Genomic DNA, 16,815 nt, shown 5'->3' with positions numbered 1-16,815 from the left:
TTTCTATGAGGTCAAGGTCAGATCTTTCTGTTTCTCCAAAGCAGGTAGAATTATGCCTGTGGTAAAACGAATACTTTTGCACAGCGGGCTTTTGAACAGGCTTTTTCGCTCAATGGTAGACAGAAAAATACCTGGTTCAATAGCTGGAGTTCCCAGTTTAAGGACCAGGTAGCGGGTGAGAGGGGCAAACCATACCTGCAACCTTTCTCAAGCCTTTCCCAAGCTGATGCTCTCCTGATGTATCTGATAACATTCATCATTCCTGACCACTGACCATGCAGGGGTGGATGGGGGTTGGGAATCCAGGTAATCTGGAGGACACAAAGTTGTAGAAGGCCGTCCTAGATAGCTGCTGCCAGTCAGAGTAGATAATATCAAGTTAGATGGAGAAAGATTCTGTCCTGGTCTATGGCAGCTCCTCTGTTCTTGCCTGTTTGTTAAAATATTAATGTGCCATCTTTTAGGAGTACACTTCCTTACGGTGTCTTCCAATTAAAGACCTGAATATAATCACAGGTAAAATAGCAAAACCAGCAGCTAATGAGATGAGCAGCCAATGCAGAGTTACTGCAGTTTAACAGAAACCAATAGCAACAGAAACCCAATCAACAAAAACCTCCTTCAGGCAATTAAGCCAAGGAGAAAAAGTAGATGTTCAGATCTTTCAATATTAGCCCATTGTTCCAGAGGGATAGTGGCCTGTCCATAATGCTTGTTAGGGTCAGTGTTTGAAAAGAAGCAGAGACGTAATAGAGTCAAAAGGGATGTTGGCATACTTTGGCATGAATAAAATAAATTTTAAAATAAAACATTTGAAATTTCTATGACACACTAGCATAAAAGTACCTTACAATTCATAGCTCATTTAATGTTACACAGACTTGAGGTAGGGAAAGGTGAAGTGCCACGCAATATTTTGTCTTTGTAATGCAAAGCCTTCTATATCCAGGGCCAGCCTGCACTGAAGAGAAAGGGCCCATTACTGGCTTGGCAAAGACTGGGCGGTGGAAATTACTGGGGGAGCACTGAGTTGCGTTTGTTGGCCGCCTTGTGTGGTTGCAAGCAAGAGGCGGAAACAAAGCCTGTGAAATACTGTTCCCCAACCAAGCAATGGCAGGGTGAGGCAGGCAAGGAGCTCAGAGGACACAAGCTGTAGTCACATGGAAGTTTATTCCATTTTCACAAAACTGTTAATTTTCATGTTGTATTTGAGCCTTCACACACAGTGAAAGGCATTTTGGGAACTAATGTGGAATATATCACACTCATTTTCATACTATTTGCAAACACTCCCCTCCCCTCCCCCCCCCCAGCAAGCAAGTAACATGGAAGTGAGCACATATTCTGAAAGCTCAAATATAATGTGGAACTTAAGTTAGGGAAAAGTTATGAAAAGGAAATAAACGGCCATGTGACTCCAGCTACAGTGTGGTTTATTTCCACCCTTCCAATTCTTGAGATGACAACCAGTTACCTGTATAGTCTTCCTGCCTCCATGCTGCATTTATTGTTTGTTTTTATGCAATGTTGCTACATAACTTAATTTTCATTGTCTTCCCACTAAGTTAAATGATCCTGGTTAAGATTCCCCCAATTCGAGATATGCTGTGGCTATTAAGAGTTTTGCCTTCAGAATAAGGTTCCATTCCATGGATGCTTTTTTCTTTTCTTTAAAAGGTGACAAATACATTTCATAGATTACAAACAAGATCTCGAACTAATGTCAAAGTCATTAGCAAGGAGTAGCCAGATGTCCTCGTCCTTTAACTACAATGATTCCTTATGGATGCATACTCCCTCTTTGTTGCAGCGCTCTTGTAAGCGTTGAATGCCAGGTTTTTAAAAACCACATACCTACACACACCAAGCAAAGCAATATATCATTCCCTTACCATTTTCTGAATTTTACTTGAGCGTTTTGTTTAATTCCGAATTTCCTTGTACCGCCAGAGCACTCATCCCAGCCCCATGGCAATAAATAAATTCTGCAAAAACTGTAGCAGAGCTATTTTCTCGCACTATTTATCCATGGTGGTTTGTGTAATTAAAAAACAATAACAATAAGAATGTTGTATTATTTTAAGCACATCAAACTAACTGCAGATTTCTTTATAACAAAGGCAGCAAAAAGAGAGAAACTATTCAGTTAGTTAGCATCCTAAACAATCAATGAATAATAGAGCATTAAATAAGTGATCACCAAATGAACACAACTCTTATGAATTAAATATGCCTGTAAATTCTGTTTGGTCTTATCTGTTTCCATCTGTCTTTTCCACTCTTCCTTTTCTGTTCTTTTTTGTTCATCTAGCTTCTAGCACGGATGTTTAACTTAATCTTGTTTAGCATCATATATATTGATAATTTCTCTACATAATTAATAGCAATTGTCATAATAAGAAACAGCTAACAAAATAATTGTATAATTCTCAAGCCTTTATCGGCTCACTTCCTTTACATAGTTCTTTCGTTGTCAGTTGGTATTGACTGCTACAGCAGCGGTGAAGATTCGAATGAACCGTCTTTTTTCTCTCTTTTGTAGGCTCATGGAAACCAGTTGTATATGATGTAAGTACACTTTATTTATTAGCTGGACTTTGTTGTTACCCTCAAAGAGCTCAGGGCACCTTACAACACATGGCTTATGGGAATTCATTCTGGGCAGTTCACAGGACCAGATCTGCTATCTGCATCATGTGCCTCTAACATTCTGCACTAACGCTCAAACAATGTGCTACCAATTGCATTCCCCACATACTACAATATGGCAAAACTTAATAGCCATAGGTAGCATCTACAGAAAGACTTGATCATAATGAGGAAAGACTTGGACAACTGGTTGTCCTCCTAACAAAGATGTTCATATAAGATGCTTTGGATAATTAATGATTCCCAGGCCCTTAAGCACAGATGACAGCTGTGTCGTAATTCTAGCTTATGACCCATATTAATTTATGGTTTACCCCAGGGGTGAGCAAACTTTTTCAGCAGGGGGCTGGTCCACTGTCCCTCAGACCTTGTGGGGGGCCAGACTATATTTTGAAAGGGGGGGAATGAACTAATTCCTATGCCCCACAAATAACTCAGAGATGCTGATTCCCAGACAATCTGCGGGCCGGATTGAGAAGGCGATTGGGCCGCATGCAGCCCCCGGGCATTAAGTTTGCCTACCCATGGTTTACCCCATATAGCCACCAAGTACTTTGACTATGAAGTGCACACAGACGTAAGGATCAAGGAGGGTGCTACTGATTTCCTTGCAAAAAAATTAAGGCCAGGTGAGCTTAGGAAATCATTCTGATCTGAAGCAACCCCTAACTCATGATGAAACTCAATGTGTATTTGCTGGTCCTTCCTTATAGCATGCATAGCAGCTATAAATCACAAAAGCTTTCTTTTGATGAAATCCCATTAATCAATATGTAAAGGCCATTGGGAAGTTAAGGAACGCAAGCCAATGGCGCTTCTGCAGAACTTCCTGGTGGATTGTACCAAATAGCTGTAATTAAGGAAAATGCTGGCAAAATGAATATATAAAAGTACCTGTGTGAATTTGATTTTTCTAACAATCAGGGCTGCAACAACAAAAGTGGTGAGCACGGAGGGAAGAATTCAACAATTTAGCAAAAAATCTGTATATAATACTTAAATCCAAGCTTTTGCAAATGAAAACCCGGAACCTCGAATAATCTATGGGCAAATTAGTGAAAAGGAATGAACAGACAGTTCCAAAGTAGTGCATCCGAAATTAAATCCCGCTTCATGCTATAAAGCTTTGGGCAAAGTATCAGCTTCCTGCCTCGGTTCCCCATCTGCTAATAGTAGTAATAACAGAAACGCTAATTTGCATATCACAAAAGACTGCTGTGATTTACCATATTTTGCAAGGCCCTGAATATTCACGGCACTCCTATAAAAGCTGCAATATTAGTATTTTTTTTCTCCCTGCAACAAGAGCTTATCTTTATCACTAATTATAGCCATATAATTACAGTTGCCTGAAATATGACTGCAGAGTTTGCATCTTTTTTTATTTTTAATAAATCATATTCCTATTTGATTTTTTTAAAAAAATCTGTTATGTAAATGGAGGAGGCTGCCGAACACTTTTGTAACAGAGCTCATGTTTCTGATCTTGATCATATGTGACTATGACTAGAATATCAAGTAGCAGCAATGACCTCTATTCAATAGAGATATATAGGCAGCTCCTACACCAGACCTCTCCATATAAATTGAGAACTGCAAGGGAGTGATGCTAAGCTGAATTTAGCCAGCTCACACGGTGAATAATCGAGCTTATGACTCATATGTAAGAAAGAGCGTTTTACCTATTTGGAAAAAAAATTCACATTTATTTACTGTCAAACAGGTGTTAAACTTTACATTGGATATTAGTGATGGGCTCATTATTAACAGGTTTACACAAAGGGATTGAAAAAAAAAAGCAAAAAAACCCCTGAAACAATGTACATTTAATTAGATCTTTTATCATAAAATAAATTAATAACTAAATATAGGCAGGAGGACTATGGAAGAGTATTTATGTTTTCTCTTAGCTTAAAAAGGTCAGGCACCTTTAATTCATTAGTTTGTTTGAGATTCACTAGTATGTCTGTCCCTTTGGCCACTTCCCTTCCTTTCAGCCTTCCTCAAAGTTAAAAGAATGAAAAGGGAAGTGATTTATAACCTGATAAAGATTTTTCTTTTTTTAAAAAAAACACAACAACAACCCAAATTTAATAGTGTGCAAGGCATGAAATTAATTGGCGTCTAAAAGAATTCTGCCCGGGAAAAAATATATGTTCTTTTGGCAATAAGAAATTTAAAACATAAGAAGAAATACTAACGTCAAAGCAGAGCACTGTTTACAGTGAAAAAGAAGTGAAAATGGATAGAACTTTTTAAACATGTTACGCTACTATAAACCAAGTGTTAAAGGGCGGGGTGGGGGACGGACAGCTTGTAGCATATGTGCAACCAAGAGCGTTTTCACAATATTTTCTTCAAACTCTTTAAAATTATTTTAATGACAATTATATTTCTGTTTGGACACAAATGTATTTATTTATTTATTTAACCCTAGCAATAGAACAAAATATAATTTCTTTAGCCATTTTTTTTTTCATGAGAACAGTTCATTGTACAGTTGAGGAAATATATGAAATAAGGCCTGTGGCTTGATTGCTAGTGGTTAGACAGGTTTTCAGTCTTTACCTTTATGGAAAAGATTTGCAGTGAACCGCAAACTGATGCAGAATCTCTCTCCTGCTTTTTGCAAGTCTTGTCAGGAATAGTAAGGTACAGTAAATTTGTCCCACAGGATTTTAGCGCCTACGTCTTGTATATAATACAATGCAGGCCTACAAAAAATGATGCAGCCATATTTACAAATTTAGTTCACAAACTGCTGCAGTAAAATGGCTGGAACGTTGTGTGTGTGTGTGTGTGTGTGTGTGTGTGTGTGTGTGTGTGTATTTCACAATCTCTTTTACGTCAGCAGCAAGATATCTTAAAATACCTTGATGGTATCTCTTTTTTTTCTGTTTGTAACAAATAATTCTTTTAGTATACTCTGTGTATATACAAAGCTTTGTTTTATAAAAATTCACAGAACTGCAAGGTCCAGTCGTCTCCTTTACACGGGAGAAACCACAGGGACAACAGAAATTGTTGCTTCGAGCAGATATGAGGGAGCCTGCATGGGGCCAATTAAGTCTGTTTAATACTTGCAATGTGGCCTTCAGTATTCCTTTGCTACACTATTAAAGGCTTGTCACTAGTTGCATTTGTCCTTCCCTAACATCCCCTTCCGGAATACATCCTTCCTTGTTAATGGGAATTATATAGCCGTCACTATTGCCCCTGCTGATTTGATAGTACATCTGAAGCTGATGGCCAGCTCCAAGGTTTGGCATGCTCTTGTAGTAAATGTCCTCATTCTCGCTCCTCCTGGAGGGAGAGAGGTCTTCCTCGATGTCGGGACTGCTCTCCGGGTAAGGAGAGTCTCTGAGGTTGGGCATGCTTGTGTACAGAGAGTCTCTGTTGGGGGACTGGAGGTGGTCTTCAACTTCGGCCGTCAGCTGGGACACATAGCTGTCTGTTCCTTCCGTCTTCACTTTCTTCTGTGGCTGGTACAGAAGGGAGTGAGTCCGTTGGGGAATCAGAGGCGCCTCGAGTTCCTTTTGGTGTAGCTCCAGGCCGGCGTTGTCACTGTGCATCAGAGACGAAGCATCTGCTACAATGGCGTCGTCTTCGCTACTGCTCCCGCCGATCACAGCTTTGATTGGCAATGTGCGCTCTAGGTTGTGGTTCTTGCTGCTGCCCCGCAGGTTGTTGTGTACTAATTCCGAAATGATCATTTTCTCAAAGGCGGTGTCATTCAGGCTTAGCCCACAGTCTACAACTTGCACGCTGTCGTTGTAGTCTCCGTTGCGTAAAGAGTAGCTGTTGTTGAAATTACCATTTAGCGGTAGAGTATCCATGGCACTTGTATCCCTGGCATTGTTCAGTGAATGTCCTGAAACAGAAAAGGGACATCTTCGGGTTATTGCCAACACCAGAGCCCAACGTTCTTATTCTATAAAGGTCTTTAATGTAGTTCAGGACAAAGTTGTACTTGAAAGTAAGACTCGAGGAACGTGAGGAGGGGGATGGGACTTCCCCAAAAGTGTAAGGAGTTACGCACCTTATAGAAGAGAGAGAGAATTTTACAGAGTAATACTGCTTTTCCGTGGAGCGTCAATGATACTTTGAATTTAGGAATTTGAAAACAAATGGAAAAGGTTCAAATGCAACAATTTAGCACCCAGTTGTATAGCTTTTCCCTCAAGGAAAAGAATGGTCACTCCATGCACTTGCATATGTAATGCAAAGCGATTTATTCATCAACATTTATATTTTTAGTGCAACACCATGATTCGGGGGGGGGGGGGAATGAATGCAACATAATTTGTCCTAAACAACACTAAATTAAAAAAAGAAAAAAAGGAATCAGGTCACATACGAAACATAAGGCAAATGTGTAACAATAAACCCACGTAACTGGCAAGCAACTATTTTAATATATAGCATTTCTAACATTTCCTCTCGTGTGTGTGGTTTTTATTTATTTATCTGAAGATGGAGTAAAGAAAAGAATGGAAAAAAATGGACAAGTACATAGATTTCATGTTAAGCACAGACAGCCACCTCTCACACTAACAGGGATTGAGGCCCACAAGCACCATCCAACAACACGGAAGACAGCAGGTGGAATGACTCACTTTGGACAACTCACATCATGTCTGTCTGCTCAGGCTATCTGGCCTAAGAGTAGCTGATATATAAAAGAAAGTAAAATGATTTATTGTAACATGATGAAGAATTACTGAGCTTCTCAGCAACTTAGTCAGAGCAAGGGTTCAGCAAATTAGATTACTAGCAATAACAGCTCTCTTTTTTCCCCCAATATGATTTTTGTTTTGTTCATTTTTAATTTTTGGTTGCGTTTAATATTCTCTCCGCCAGCAACGGCGCCAGGCTTCAGGAGGTCAAAGTTCGCCTGCAGCTTGCATCAGTCACAGTGACAGCACTGAATGAACCAGCATAGTCTGTTAAAGAGTTAGGCCCACAGACATTATGGGCGTATGGAAGTCAAAAGCACAAATGTCAAGGGTTTCTCTAAGCATGGGTCACAGAAATTAACCAAGGAAGAGATATTAGCTGTGGAATGGGAGGAGATTATCAGCCAGGGCCGATACCTTTCAACTGCTGGAGAAATGGAGAAATTGGATACATCTGCGGGAAAGATGAAAAGAAGTTTTGGGAAGAAAGGGGGGGGGCGACTGGAATTTTATGGTGACATGCTCTTTTTCTATACAAAGAAATTCCATTTTTTTCTGGAGACACAAAAGACATGTAAACTAAGACATCACAGTGCTTCCCAGGCAAAGAAGAAAAAGAAAGCTATGAAAGAAACTGAATGGCATGTGTCATGGATAAAGTTAGATGGTTTGTTAGTGAACTTTTAGAAGAATCGCTTTTAGAATTCTAGAGCAATGTTTGGAGGAGGGGAAAGTTAAGAAAGAATGAAATACTGTTGTTGGGATGGAGCTGACCACTGTGAGGCTGCTGCATCACATGCAAGGCTTGGAGTCGTTACAGAGAAATAAAATATTGTGTGTGCCTCTAAGAACGTTTCCTGTTTTACTTTCAGACTGCACTTAAAGCTGCAGCTTAAGCAAGAAAATTCAAGTTGCTTCTATAAAGATAGAAAGATTGGGTTGATGCCCAAAAGTGACTTTTCTTTGGTCAAATAATACTTTTTTTTTTTTTAAGTGGAATAACTGCAGCTAATCTTGTATTGTGTTGTTCCAGCCATCCATGCATACTGAATTAGTTAAAAGGATAGCAGTTCTTTGAAAGCCTTTCTAGGCTTTGATTAAACAACTTTTGTAGCTGGGTATTTTCATATATGTTCCTAGATCTTTCTTGCAAAAGCTTTATCCATATGAAACATATGGCATTTATAAGAGAGAGGCAACACTTGGACCACATGCCGGCATTAATTTCCCCTCTGAAGGCATTCTCTCTTTCTCTCTTTTTAATAATCTAATACTTTATCCTCTATTAAAGAGATATTGAAGCATATTTAATAATCCAAAATGAATTTTCTATGATATACTGCAGAGTTAAGCACACTTGAATGTACTTCAACCAGTTTTAAAGAGGCAAGTTTAGTTGCCCGTGATCAGGTAATTCACTTGAAGTCTTTCATAGCCTGTAGCAAGATTACTGTGGGAATGTGGAAATGTTAAGTCAATTATTAAGCATTTCTGCTCAACTGTGCTCTGGTTTTAAGCAGCAAATTATTTCAGCATTGGATATCATAGGTTACCAATAGGGCTTGCTACAGACCTCTTGTGATTTGATTTTTGATATTTGATTTTTTTTTTTTAGATTGTTCTCTCAAAAGCAGTACACATGTACCGTTTGAGCGTGGAAATATTTCATTTGCAAATTGTGAACCACTTGCCCGCTGAGTCTACTTCATGACCGCTAGTTATATTTTAATTGTGCCCATTAAAAATCATGCTGAAAAAATTTACATTTGATAGGCAAAGTTAAGTTTTACTCCCATACTTGTCTCTCTGTAGGTTGCTAGAGGAAAGCATAAGGAAAGTAAGAAAACACGAGAATGAACATAGAAACTGCAGTTCAGTTTTAAAGAATAAGGAACTTTGACATGTAACAACAGCTTTTTATATATAGATATAGATATATATATAACAAAGTATAAAATTCTTAACACAGAATTTCAATTACATTCGAGGCTAGTATGTTTGATGGCTTATTCCACTAATAATTAATAAAGATGCATTAATTTTTGAACTGGCTCAGAAGTTAAGAAAAGCAGTTGGATAGTATAGTATAACAAAGGTAGGGTTAGTAATAAAGCCTTGACATCCTGATGCTACCATGGCTGCCCGTAGTGCTGAATTAATGCACTGGCAACTAAATAATGCATCAGAGCAGTGTCAAGTTAGGAGACAGTTGCTCATAGCAGAGCAGGAGGTACGCCCCATCCTAAGCACATAGTTGCTGGTGCAGCAAATACGTCTTAGGATCAGACTGTGCATCCCACATAATCAATGTTCTTCTAATTCTAGCCAAAGGGGGAATGGGGAGTTCCTATAAAGCTGCACTATACTATAGTTTGCCTCTAAATATGACTCCGGATTCAGTTTCCCACACCAGGACGATCCGGGTGTCAATATGCCTCTTTGTGCGTTTAATTATCTGATCGACTCCGTAAGCAGATTGTTTCTCAGCAAGCTTCAGATTAATTTTATATTGCATAGACATGATACCTCTAAGTGATATATATCTTGAAGATGGGCTCTCGGACCATGGAGTGTCAGTCCTGTAATAGTATATTAAGATTTATGCCACCTGTGTTAAAAACATGGGAGGATTATTGGCAAATACTATTATGGCAAAGGCATTATCACTATAATATAGTGCAGTTTTACAAGCCTGGCGTTATCAGCAGTACTTCTCGATGGAGAGAGAGAAATATATATATGGACGGCAATTCTAGGTCTCTGGCCAAATTAACCGACGGAGGCTCTGAGCAAAATACCATCAAGAAACAAAAGCAAAAGCAACATATCCCAAAGTGTGGGCACACCTGGTGAGTTAAACACAGGAGCTGAAGGGGCATTACATACAACGGTTTCAGCGAGCAATGTGTTATAAGGATTGTTAGTGCCGTGTGGTCGAAGAAGAGGGTTTGTTAGTAGGTAATTGCCAGTCATTCCTAAAGCAAAGAAACAGAAAGAGAGACATCAGCTCCTTAATTTGATTCTGACAGTTCCAATAAAGTATATATATATATATTTTTACAAAAATGTCATCATGAGTCGTGTATATCTTGTCAAATTTGATTCAGCCGAACATTTCTGAATGTATTTGAACTACTAATTTGAAGGACGAGAGAGAAAATGTAGTTAGATTTCAGTAATTCACAGGTGCTGGCCAAATCCCCAAAGTAAACACCTGCTAAGAATGACATTTGCTAATTTATACAAAATCACTGTTAAAACAAGAATAGCAATTAAACGCAAAGACCAATGTTCTATTTCAAGATGTTACAGCTTAATGTCTCTAACCTTAAGCATGGGTAATAGGCGCCGTAATAGAGAAATAAAAATTGTGTTAATTTAGAGCCACGCCGGTCAATCTTGGAAACCTACAGGGTTTATTACTAACTTAGCCGGGGGGGGGGGGAGAGCAAGTGAAAAACAACCTCTTCAGCCAAAGGTAAGTGACGGCAAGCTGCATGAAGCCTTTCTTGTTATATGCAAAGGAGCGCATGCTTAAGGGGAGGCATGGAGGGGGTGGGGGTTGGAGTTGAAGGCAAATCATTCATAAATTCTTACGGGAGAAACGGATTCATGCTACAATGCTATCTGTTAGGATTTTTAAGTGAGTTATGTTTAAGTTATGTCTGTCCTCCCTACAACAATAATCTTAAATGAACACACTGAAAGCTAGAGCAAACAGCTTATTTCTGCAATTTCAATCCCAATGCATCAACACTTTTTGCATATGCCCTCTAAAGAAGCAGAGAAAGTTTCTAAGCAATTTGTTAAAAACCAGGCATTTGAAAACCCATATTGATCTTGGGTATCTTAAATTAATACAGTTGTCAGGGGAGATGGAATTATAGTGCAGTCTTTGTGGGCCCAAATGCATCATATATACACAAGCAAGGCGAAAGTGCCGTTCTGTTGAGCAGTGTGACAGTGGGTAGGAGAGGTGGATGTTGTCTGAATATATTACATGTCCAGAATGAGATAGAGAGCAGCCAAAAAATTTACATACAAAATTTAAATTGATTAGGTTCTCATTGTGGCAATAGCAACAGATATTACATTTTAAATATTAATGCCTTTATCACTACTCAAAATATTATTACTGTAGGTAGCAAAAATCCTGCAGTTCAGGGAATTGCTTTACTGACAGATTATGTTAATCTTATTTGGTGTTTGGTTTCATTTATTTGATTTTCACATTTTTTTTAAGATGCAATCTAAATACAAGAAAGTGCAATTCAAATAATCTTCCCCTATGCTGTACATTGCAAACTTTACACCACATGGCAATTTCAGCTAATTACCATAATTCCCCACCTCTGTCTTAATTTCTGCGCTGTGGCGGAAAGACTAACGATTCTCTAACTCTAGTGTGTTGGCTTTGAGAACTCAAAGGTCATGGTCTTTTTTATTATTATTAACTGAAAAATGCAGCACCGGCTACCTAGAAGTTCAGAGCACATTTCATAGGGAAAGTCCCAGTACACAAAAACTCATGGAAATTAGTGGAAGCTTCCAAATGGGACTTGCTGTTTTCTCTTAAAGATTGTGCCCAACTAGCTAGCTCAATACAGCAGACCCTAGAATTGCAAGGAAACTGGAGGAGATGCTGGCAGTACAAGACAATGGACAATATTCTACTTCCAACAAAAAGAAGTGCTATATGTTCTATTCACATGCCATTTAAAATAAAAATAAAAATCTGGCTTGGGGCCTATGCAGATGTTGCTTGCCAGGGATAAATGTCAGCCAGCAGCTATTCTACATCCATTTCCTATTTCTTTACGAACGAAGCATCTGAGCTTGGTTGTACCATGATTTTGAACAAAAAACATTCTGGCTCCCCTACCCCAAAACCAATCCCTGAAGGAATGGAAACTTTCTATTGTGGCATCAGGGAGATACAGCATTCAGAAAACGTGGTAACAGCCTAGATAAGAGGTTACTTCCTCTGGGAAGGGAGAGAGGGAGGCTGTAATTGGGTTGTTTTTTCCTTGTTAAAATCACTGGTCCCCTACCCTAGCAGCATTTTCAATTTGCCGGAAAAGCTGGCTGTGGCCGAAGGGCTGATTGTTAGTTCAAAAAATCTGGACAGCGCTAGGCTGGGGGTAGCAGATTTAGATTTATTCCAAAGGTGGATTTCCATATCTGTCCCACATTCCCCACACTCCTTGCTTTGGCCAACATTTGGCCTGGTGAAGAGTCTGAGGAATACGAAAGCTTGCTCACTATTTTCTGACATTTTAGTTGGTCCTAATAAAGGAACGGAAACATCCATCAAGATTCCAGATGCACGCCTTATAGCTAACAACATCAACTGTGGATTTTGGAATTTTCTTGTGGATCAACATAGATTTATTGGGCTTTTTTCTTTTTGTTATTACAAACCACCAGGAAAGACCTCCTTATAAACTCAATTTGGATTTTAACAAAATAGATAATACTGCAGGTTTTGGATTGAGATTTTGGGGGCTACAGAGTTGTATGTTAGTATTTTTTGGTAAAATGTCTATTAATATATTAAGAATTGGATGAGAAGCTTTGGTTAGTAAACTGCTGGAGATGCCATGGGTAGCCTTCATAATCATTTCGTATACCTCTGTGAAGAGTCTTGAATGCCTGAGCACATTCAATCTGAGTTATGGTGATAAAACTGTGACCAGACATCTTAAGTCTGTTCTGTGGCTTTCCCCTCCCTTACTTCTTTTCAGGTTGTCATGTGGCAGACAAATGCTGTACGTTACAGATATGATCAAAACTATACTGTGGGGGAAACCCTATTTGCAGATGTCTTTTGTATAGAGCTGATGTCAATTTGATTTCACAGGCAAAATGTCTGCATATGGAAATCTTATGCATTTACAATGTCACTGTGCTGGTATAGTTCTGTTTCAGTTTTAGACTACAAAGGTTAGCAAAAGTTTAAAATTATGTTCTTGCTTTTATGTTTAAATTATTGATGAGACTTATTTAAATACGATTTCCATGAATAAGAATGTCAGATTCAATCCTGAGCAAAGAGCATGAGGGAACTAAGTTTTAAATGTGTTCAAGACCGAGTTGAGCTATAATTTTATACATTTTGTGTGTGTGTGTGTGTGTGTGTGTGCGCGCGCGCGCTTCCATTCCAATGCTGAGATATTTAACCTACCTACCCCAGAGCACATCTGCTTATTTGATTTATTTACTGCAACCCAATTCTCCTAAATTCTTATTTGAAAAAAATACCGCCGAAAGAACAAAACTAGAGTGTGATGTGTCCAGCAACTGACCTTGATTAAGTGTTGAAGTGCTATTGATATCACCTGAGATAAAGGATGATTCAGATTGTTTTCTCACAGTGTCATTCCACATCCTCCTTATTCGGCTCTGTTAACGGAAGAAATAGGGCATAGTTGTCACATCTTACATGGCAACCTGGCACATTTAGCTACAATCCTACAGAAGCGTACCTTGGAGTAAGACCCAGTGAACACAGTGGGGCTTACTTGCAAGTCAGCACGCACAGAATTGCACTGTTAACCAACTTCTCTGTCATGCCTGCTGCGATGCATGTTCTTACAACCAAAGTATTGGAGAGGAGTATGGAACTGGCTGTGGTACGCTTGGCTTCAAACTAGTTTTTGGTTCTTTGGTGGCCACTTAGGGCATCAGTTGGTTCATGCTGCTGGGTATCTTTATCTTCAGCCTGAGCACTTAGTGCTGGACAGTCTTGTGCCCAAGCTGAGTTGCAACTAACTTCAGTCCCAAAGTGTAGAGGGAAGTGATGCACTTAATTATTAAGACTGGAAAGTCATCTAATGCACGTTCTTTTAGCTGAGCTCTGGCATTAAAGTTTAGGAAGGTCTTTTGGAGCTGCAGCATTTGGTAAGGGAACTGGCCTAGGCTACATAAAGAAAAGTGAGGTTGAATGCATTTGATGGTTGCTTCTTTAGTTGCATTAAAAATAAATAAATTTAACAGAAAGCAAATGTTTGGACTTCTTTTTCAAAGGAAGGGTAACAATGTATCTTTAGTGTGACTGATCAAACAGGCAGTCCAATCAGGCTACTATCTTTCTCTACTTGTAGTATTATTATGCATACGGGAAAACTTCCTGAAAATGGTTATATTTACCTTTGTAAAATGGAAAGTCATTTGTGAAACATGTAGTCTCCCGACCTGATTTATATTAAGCATGTCTCAGACTTACTGCTGACTATATACGCTATTAAAAATCACATCTCTTGGCCACTTTCTGGCCATAAGTAAGCTCTAACTCTGCTTATGGACCAATAAGAGAGTTTGTTGTTAGTGTCTTCTTTTTAAAAAACTAAAAAATAAATAACTACTATGAAGCTCAACCTTGAAGGAATGTTTAGAATCAGGCTCAGAATATATATATAAAAAGCATGCAATTGTCATCAAGGCTGTTATAATGAGAACACAATTAGTGCATCTGAATGGAACGCATCTCAGCGGGCTTTTTATAAGCAAGGTTAATTAAAAGATGCTGTCATTAAAAGGTTCTGTCAAAATGTTTGTTACCTGAGTGCCAGAGGAATAGCGAGCACTAGTTCTTGTAGTCGATGCCTTTACTGAACTGTGTGGGCTCTCTGTTGGCAATCCTCCACAGCAATACGAATGTCTGAAGCACTTGCCGTACTCCTTACGTACCTGTATGTTAACAACGATGTTCATAAATATTCATGCTTTCATTTTTAAATAATCTATTTCTGTATGTATCTATCTGTATATTTCTAGCCTACCTGCTCCTAAGATCTGAGGCAGACATCAAAGGTAAACAAGGCCTTCTGAAAGAGGGCCAATTTTATATTTCCAAGAAAATTAAGAAAAATGTATTAATTTTTTACAAAATTAAAAGCATGTCAGTGAAGCACAAAATCCTTGCCTCTCTTATGCCTTGCAATGATCCTTTCTCTAGTTATCTTCCTAGCTGGGGAACTGCAGGTAGAAGGAAATCATAGACAAAATGTCCCCCATGATTCACATTCCAGTGTGGCTTTGAACCATGACCAGGTGGAGGTTGTGTCTCGACTGGTTTTCCGAGTACACTGCAAACAATTCCAGACGTACTCTGGTGTGACCACTTATGACTTGAAGAGAGCCAGTCTGTGCCAAGCAGCTCTGTTGGCTAACAAAGTGGAACGAGAGCAATGAAGACAGCTGGGCACCATAGTTGTAGTAGCTTGGGAAATGGAACAACAACTTCACCAGTGCAGCCAAGGTTTATGGGGAGCCCAGCGGTGAGGTTAAAAAGGTAAAGGGACCCCTGACTATTAGGTCCAGTCGTGAACGACTCTGGGGTTGTGGCGCTCATCTCACTTTATTGGCTGAGGGAGCCGTTGTACAGCTTCCGGGTCACGTGGCCAGCATGACTAAGCCACTTCTGGCAAACCAGAGCAGCGCACGGATATGCCGTTTACCTTCCCACCAGAGCGGTACCTATTTATCTACTTGCACTTTGACGTGCTTTCGAACTGCTAGGTTGGCAGGAGCAGGGACCGAGCAACGGGAGCTCACCCCGTCGCGGGGATTCGAACCGCCAGCCTTCTGATCGGCAAGTCCTAGGCTCTGTGGTTTAACCCACAGCGCCACCCACGTCCCTTAACCTATGGTGAGGTTACCATGATGCAAATGCATCGGTGGAGACGATCTGGTGCTCCCACTGGTGCATTTGCATCATGCCAACCTCACTCGCTCCTCCACAGTATACCTAGGTGATGGGAGATTAGGTAAGTGCTGCCATCCCCACTGACCACTACTGGGAGCTACACTGCTAATTTCAAGGATACATATTTGGGATTGAATTTATTTGGACGGCACAAAATAAAGTTGCATTTCAATGTCTAGTGTGATTAAGTTCACAAAAATAGCTAAGTAAATGATGCTAATACCCCCTGGGAAATAAGATTAATACTATGCATGTCAAGTCAGAAACAAGTCCAAATCAGTTTAAATGGAGCTTACTCTCAGGTTTATATAGGATTACAGCCTAAAAGATTTTAATGGCCTTAGAAATTTAGGCCAGGGGTGAGAATGGGCATAGTATGGGTTTCCTATATAAGCTACAAAATTTTGTGTGTGTGTGTGTCTGTGTGTGTGACCGTCACCGTCTTTTTAATTCCCCCTGCCTCCCAAATACCACCCCCTGGGGCTGATTTTTGCCTAATGTCTATACTGCTGTGAATGTACATTATCTGTCAGTGCAGCACATTCCACTGTCATTATTTCTAAATTACAGCTTGTTCAAAACTGAAGGAAGTAACAGCACTATCATCTTGTCAGGACTAGAAACATAATAGTTTTCACTTTCACAATTCTATTTCTCTGTTCAATTTAGTGGCCAACTAGTAATAACAGAATAAAAAGAACACATTAGCTATGTATACAGAAGTAGAATGATATCCAGGGAAAGACACTGAAACTTTTTAAAGCTTAAACGGCAGCCTGAATG

The 16,815-nt window shown here is 39.4% G+C and overlaps 1 protein-coding gene and 1 long non-coding RNA gene across 20 annotated transcripts in view; one reads left to right on the top strand and one right to left on the bottom strand.

Moving 5' to 3' along the window:
- Window positions 1–15,242, top strand: part of LOC307218941 — a 41,282-nt gene extending 26,040 nt beyond the window's left edge. Inside the window, exons 2-3 of the long non-coding RNA XR_013840163.1 lie at window positions 2,543–2,568; window positions 15,102–15,242. This is a non-coding gene — a long non-coding RNA (uncharacterized lncRNA). The remainder of the gene's footprint in view (window positions 1–2,542; window positions 2,569–15,101) is intronic.
- Window positions 4,718–16,815, bottom strand: part of ADGRL2 (adhesion G protein-coupled receptor L2) — a 244,688-nt gene continuing 232,590 nt past the window's right edge. For 7 of the 19 annotated variants that reach the window (XM_079981053.1, XM_079981052.1, XM_079981041.1 and 4 more), the window contains 5 exons: window positions 14,886–15,014; window positions 13,631–13,727; window positions 10,172–10,300; window positions 9,124–9,141; window positions 4,718–6,520 (listed from right to left, as the gene is read on the bottom strand). In XM_079981053.1, the coding sequence (XP_079837179.1) occupies window positions 5,766–6,520; window positions 9,124–9,141; window positions 10,172–10,300; window positions 13,631–13,727; window positions 14,886–15,014 (1,128 nt within the window). In that variant the 3' untranslated portion in view covers window positions 4,718–5,765. Of the gene's footprint in view, window positions 6,521–7,265; window positions 7,319–9,089; window positions 9,142–9,851; window positions 9,934–10,171; window positions 10,301–13,630; window positions 13,728–14,885; window positions 15,015–16,815 lie in introns of those variants that run through there. The other 12 variants (XM_079981059.1, XM_079981042.1, XM_079981043.1 and 9 more) reach the window with 7 other exon arrangements.

This window comes from Podarcis cretensis, assembly GCF_951804945.1.
Source record: "Podarcis cretensis genome assembly, chromosome: 6".
Taxonomy (NCBI): domain Eukaryota; kingdom Metazoa; phylum Chordata; class Lepidosauria; order Squamata; family Lacertidae; genus Podarcis; species Podarcis cretensis.
Note: the sequence above shows the minus strand (reverse complement) of the source record. Positions and strands in the feature narration are given on the sequence as shown.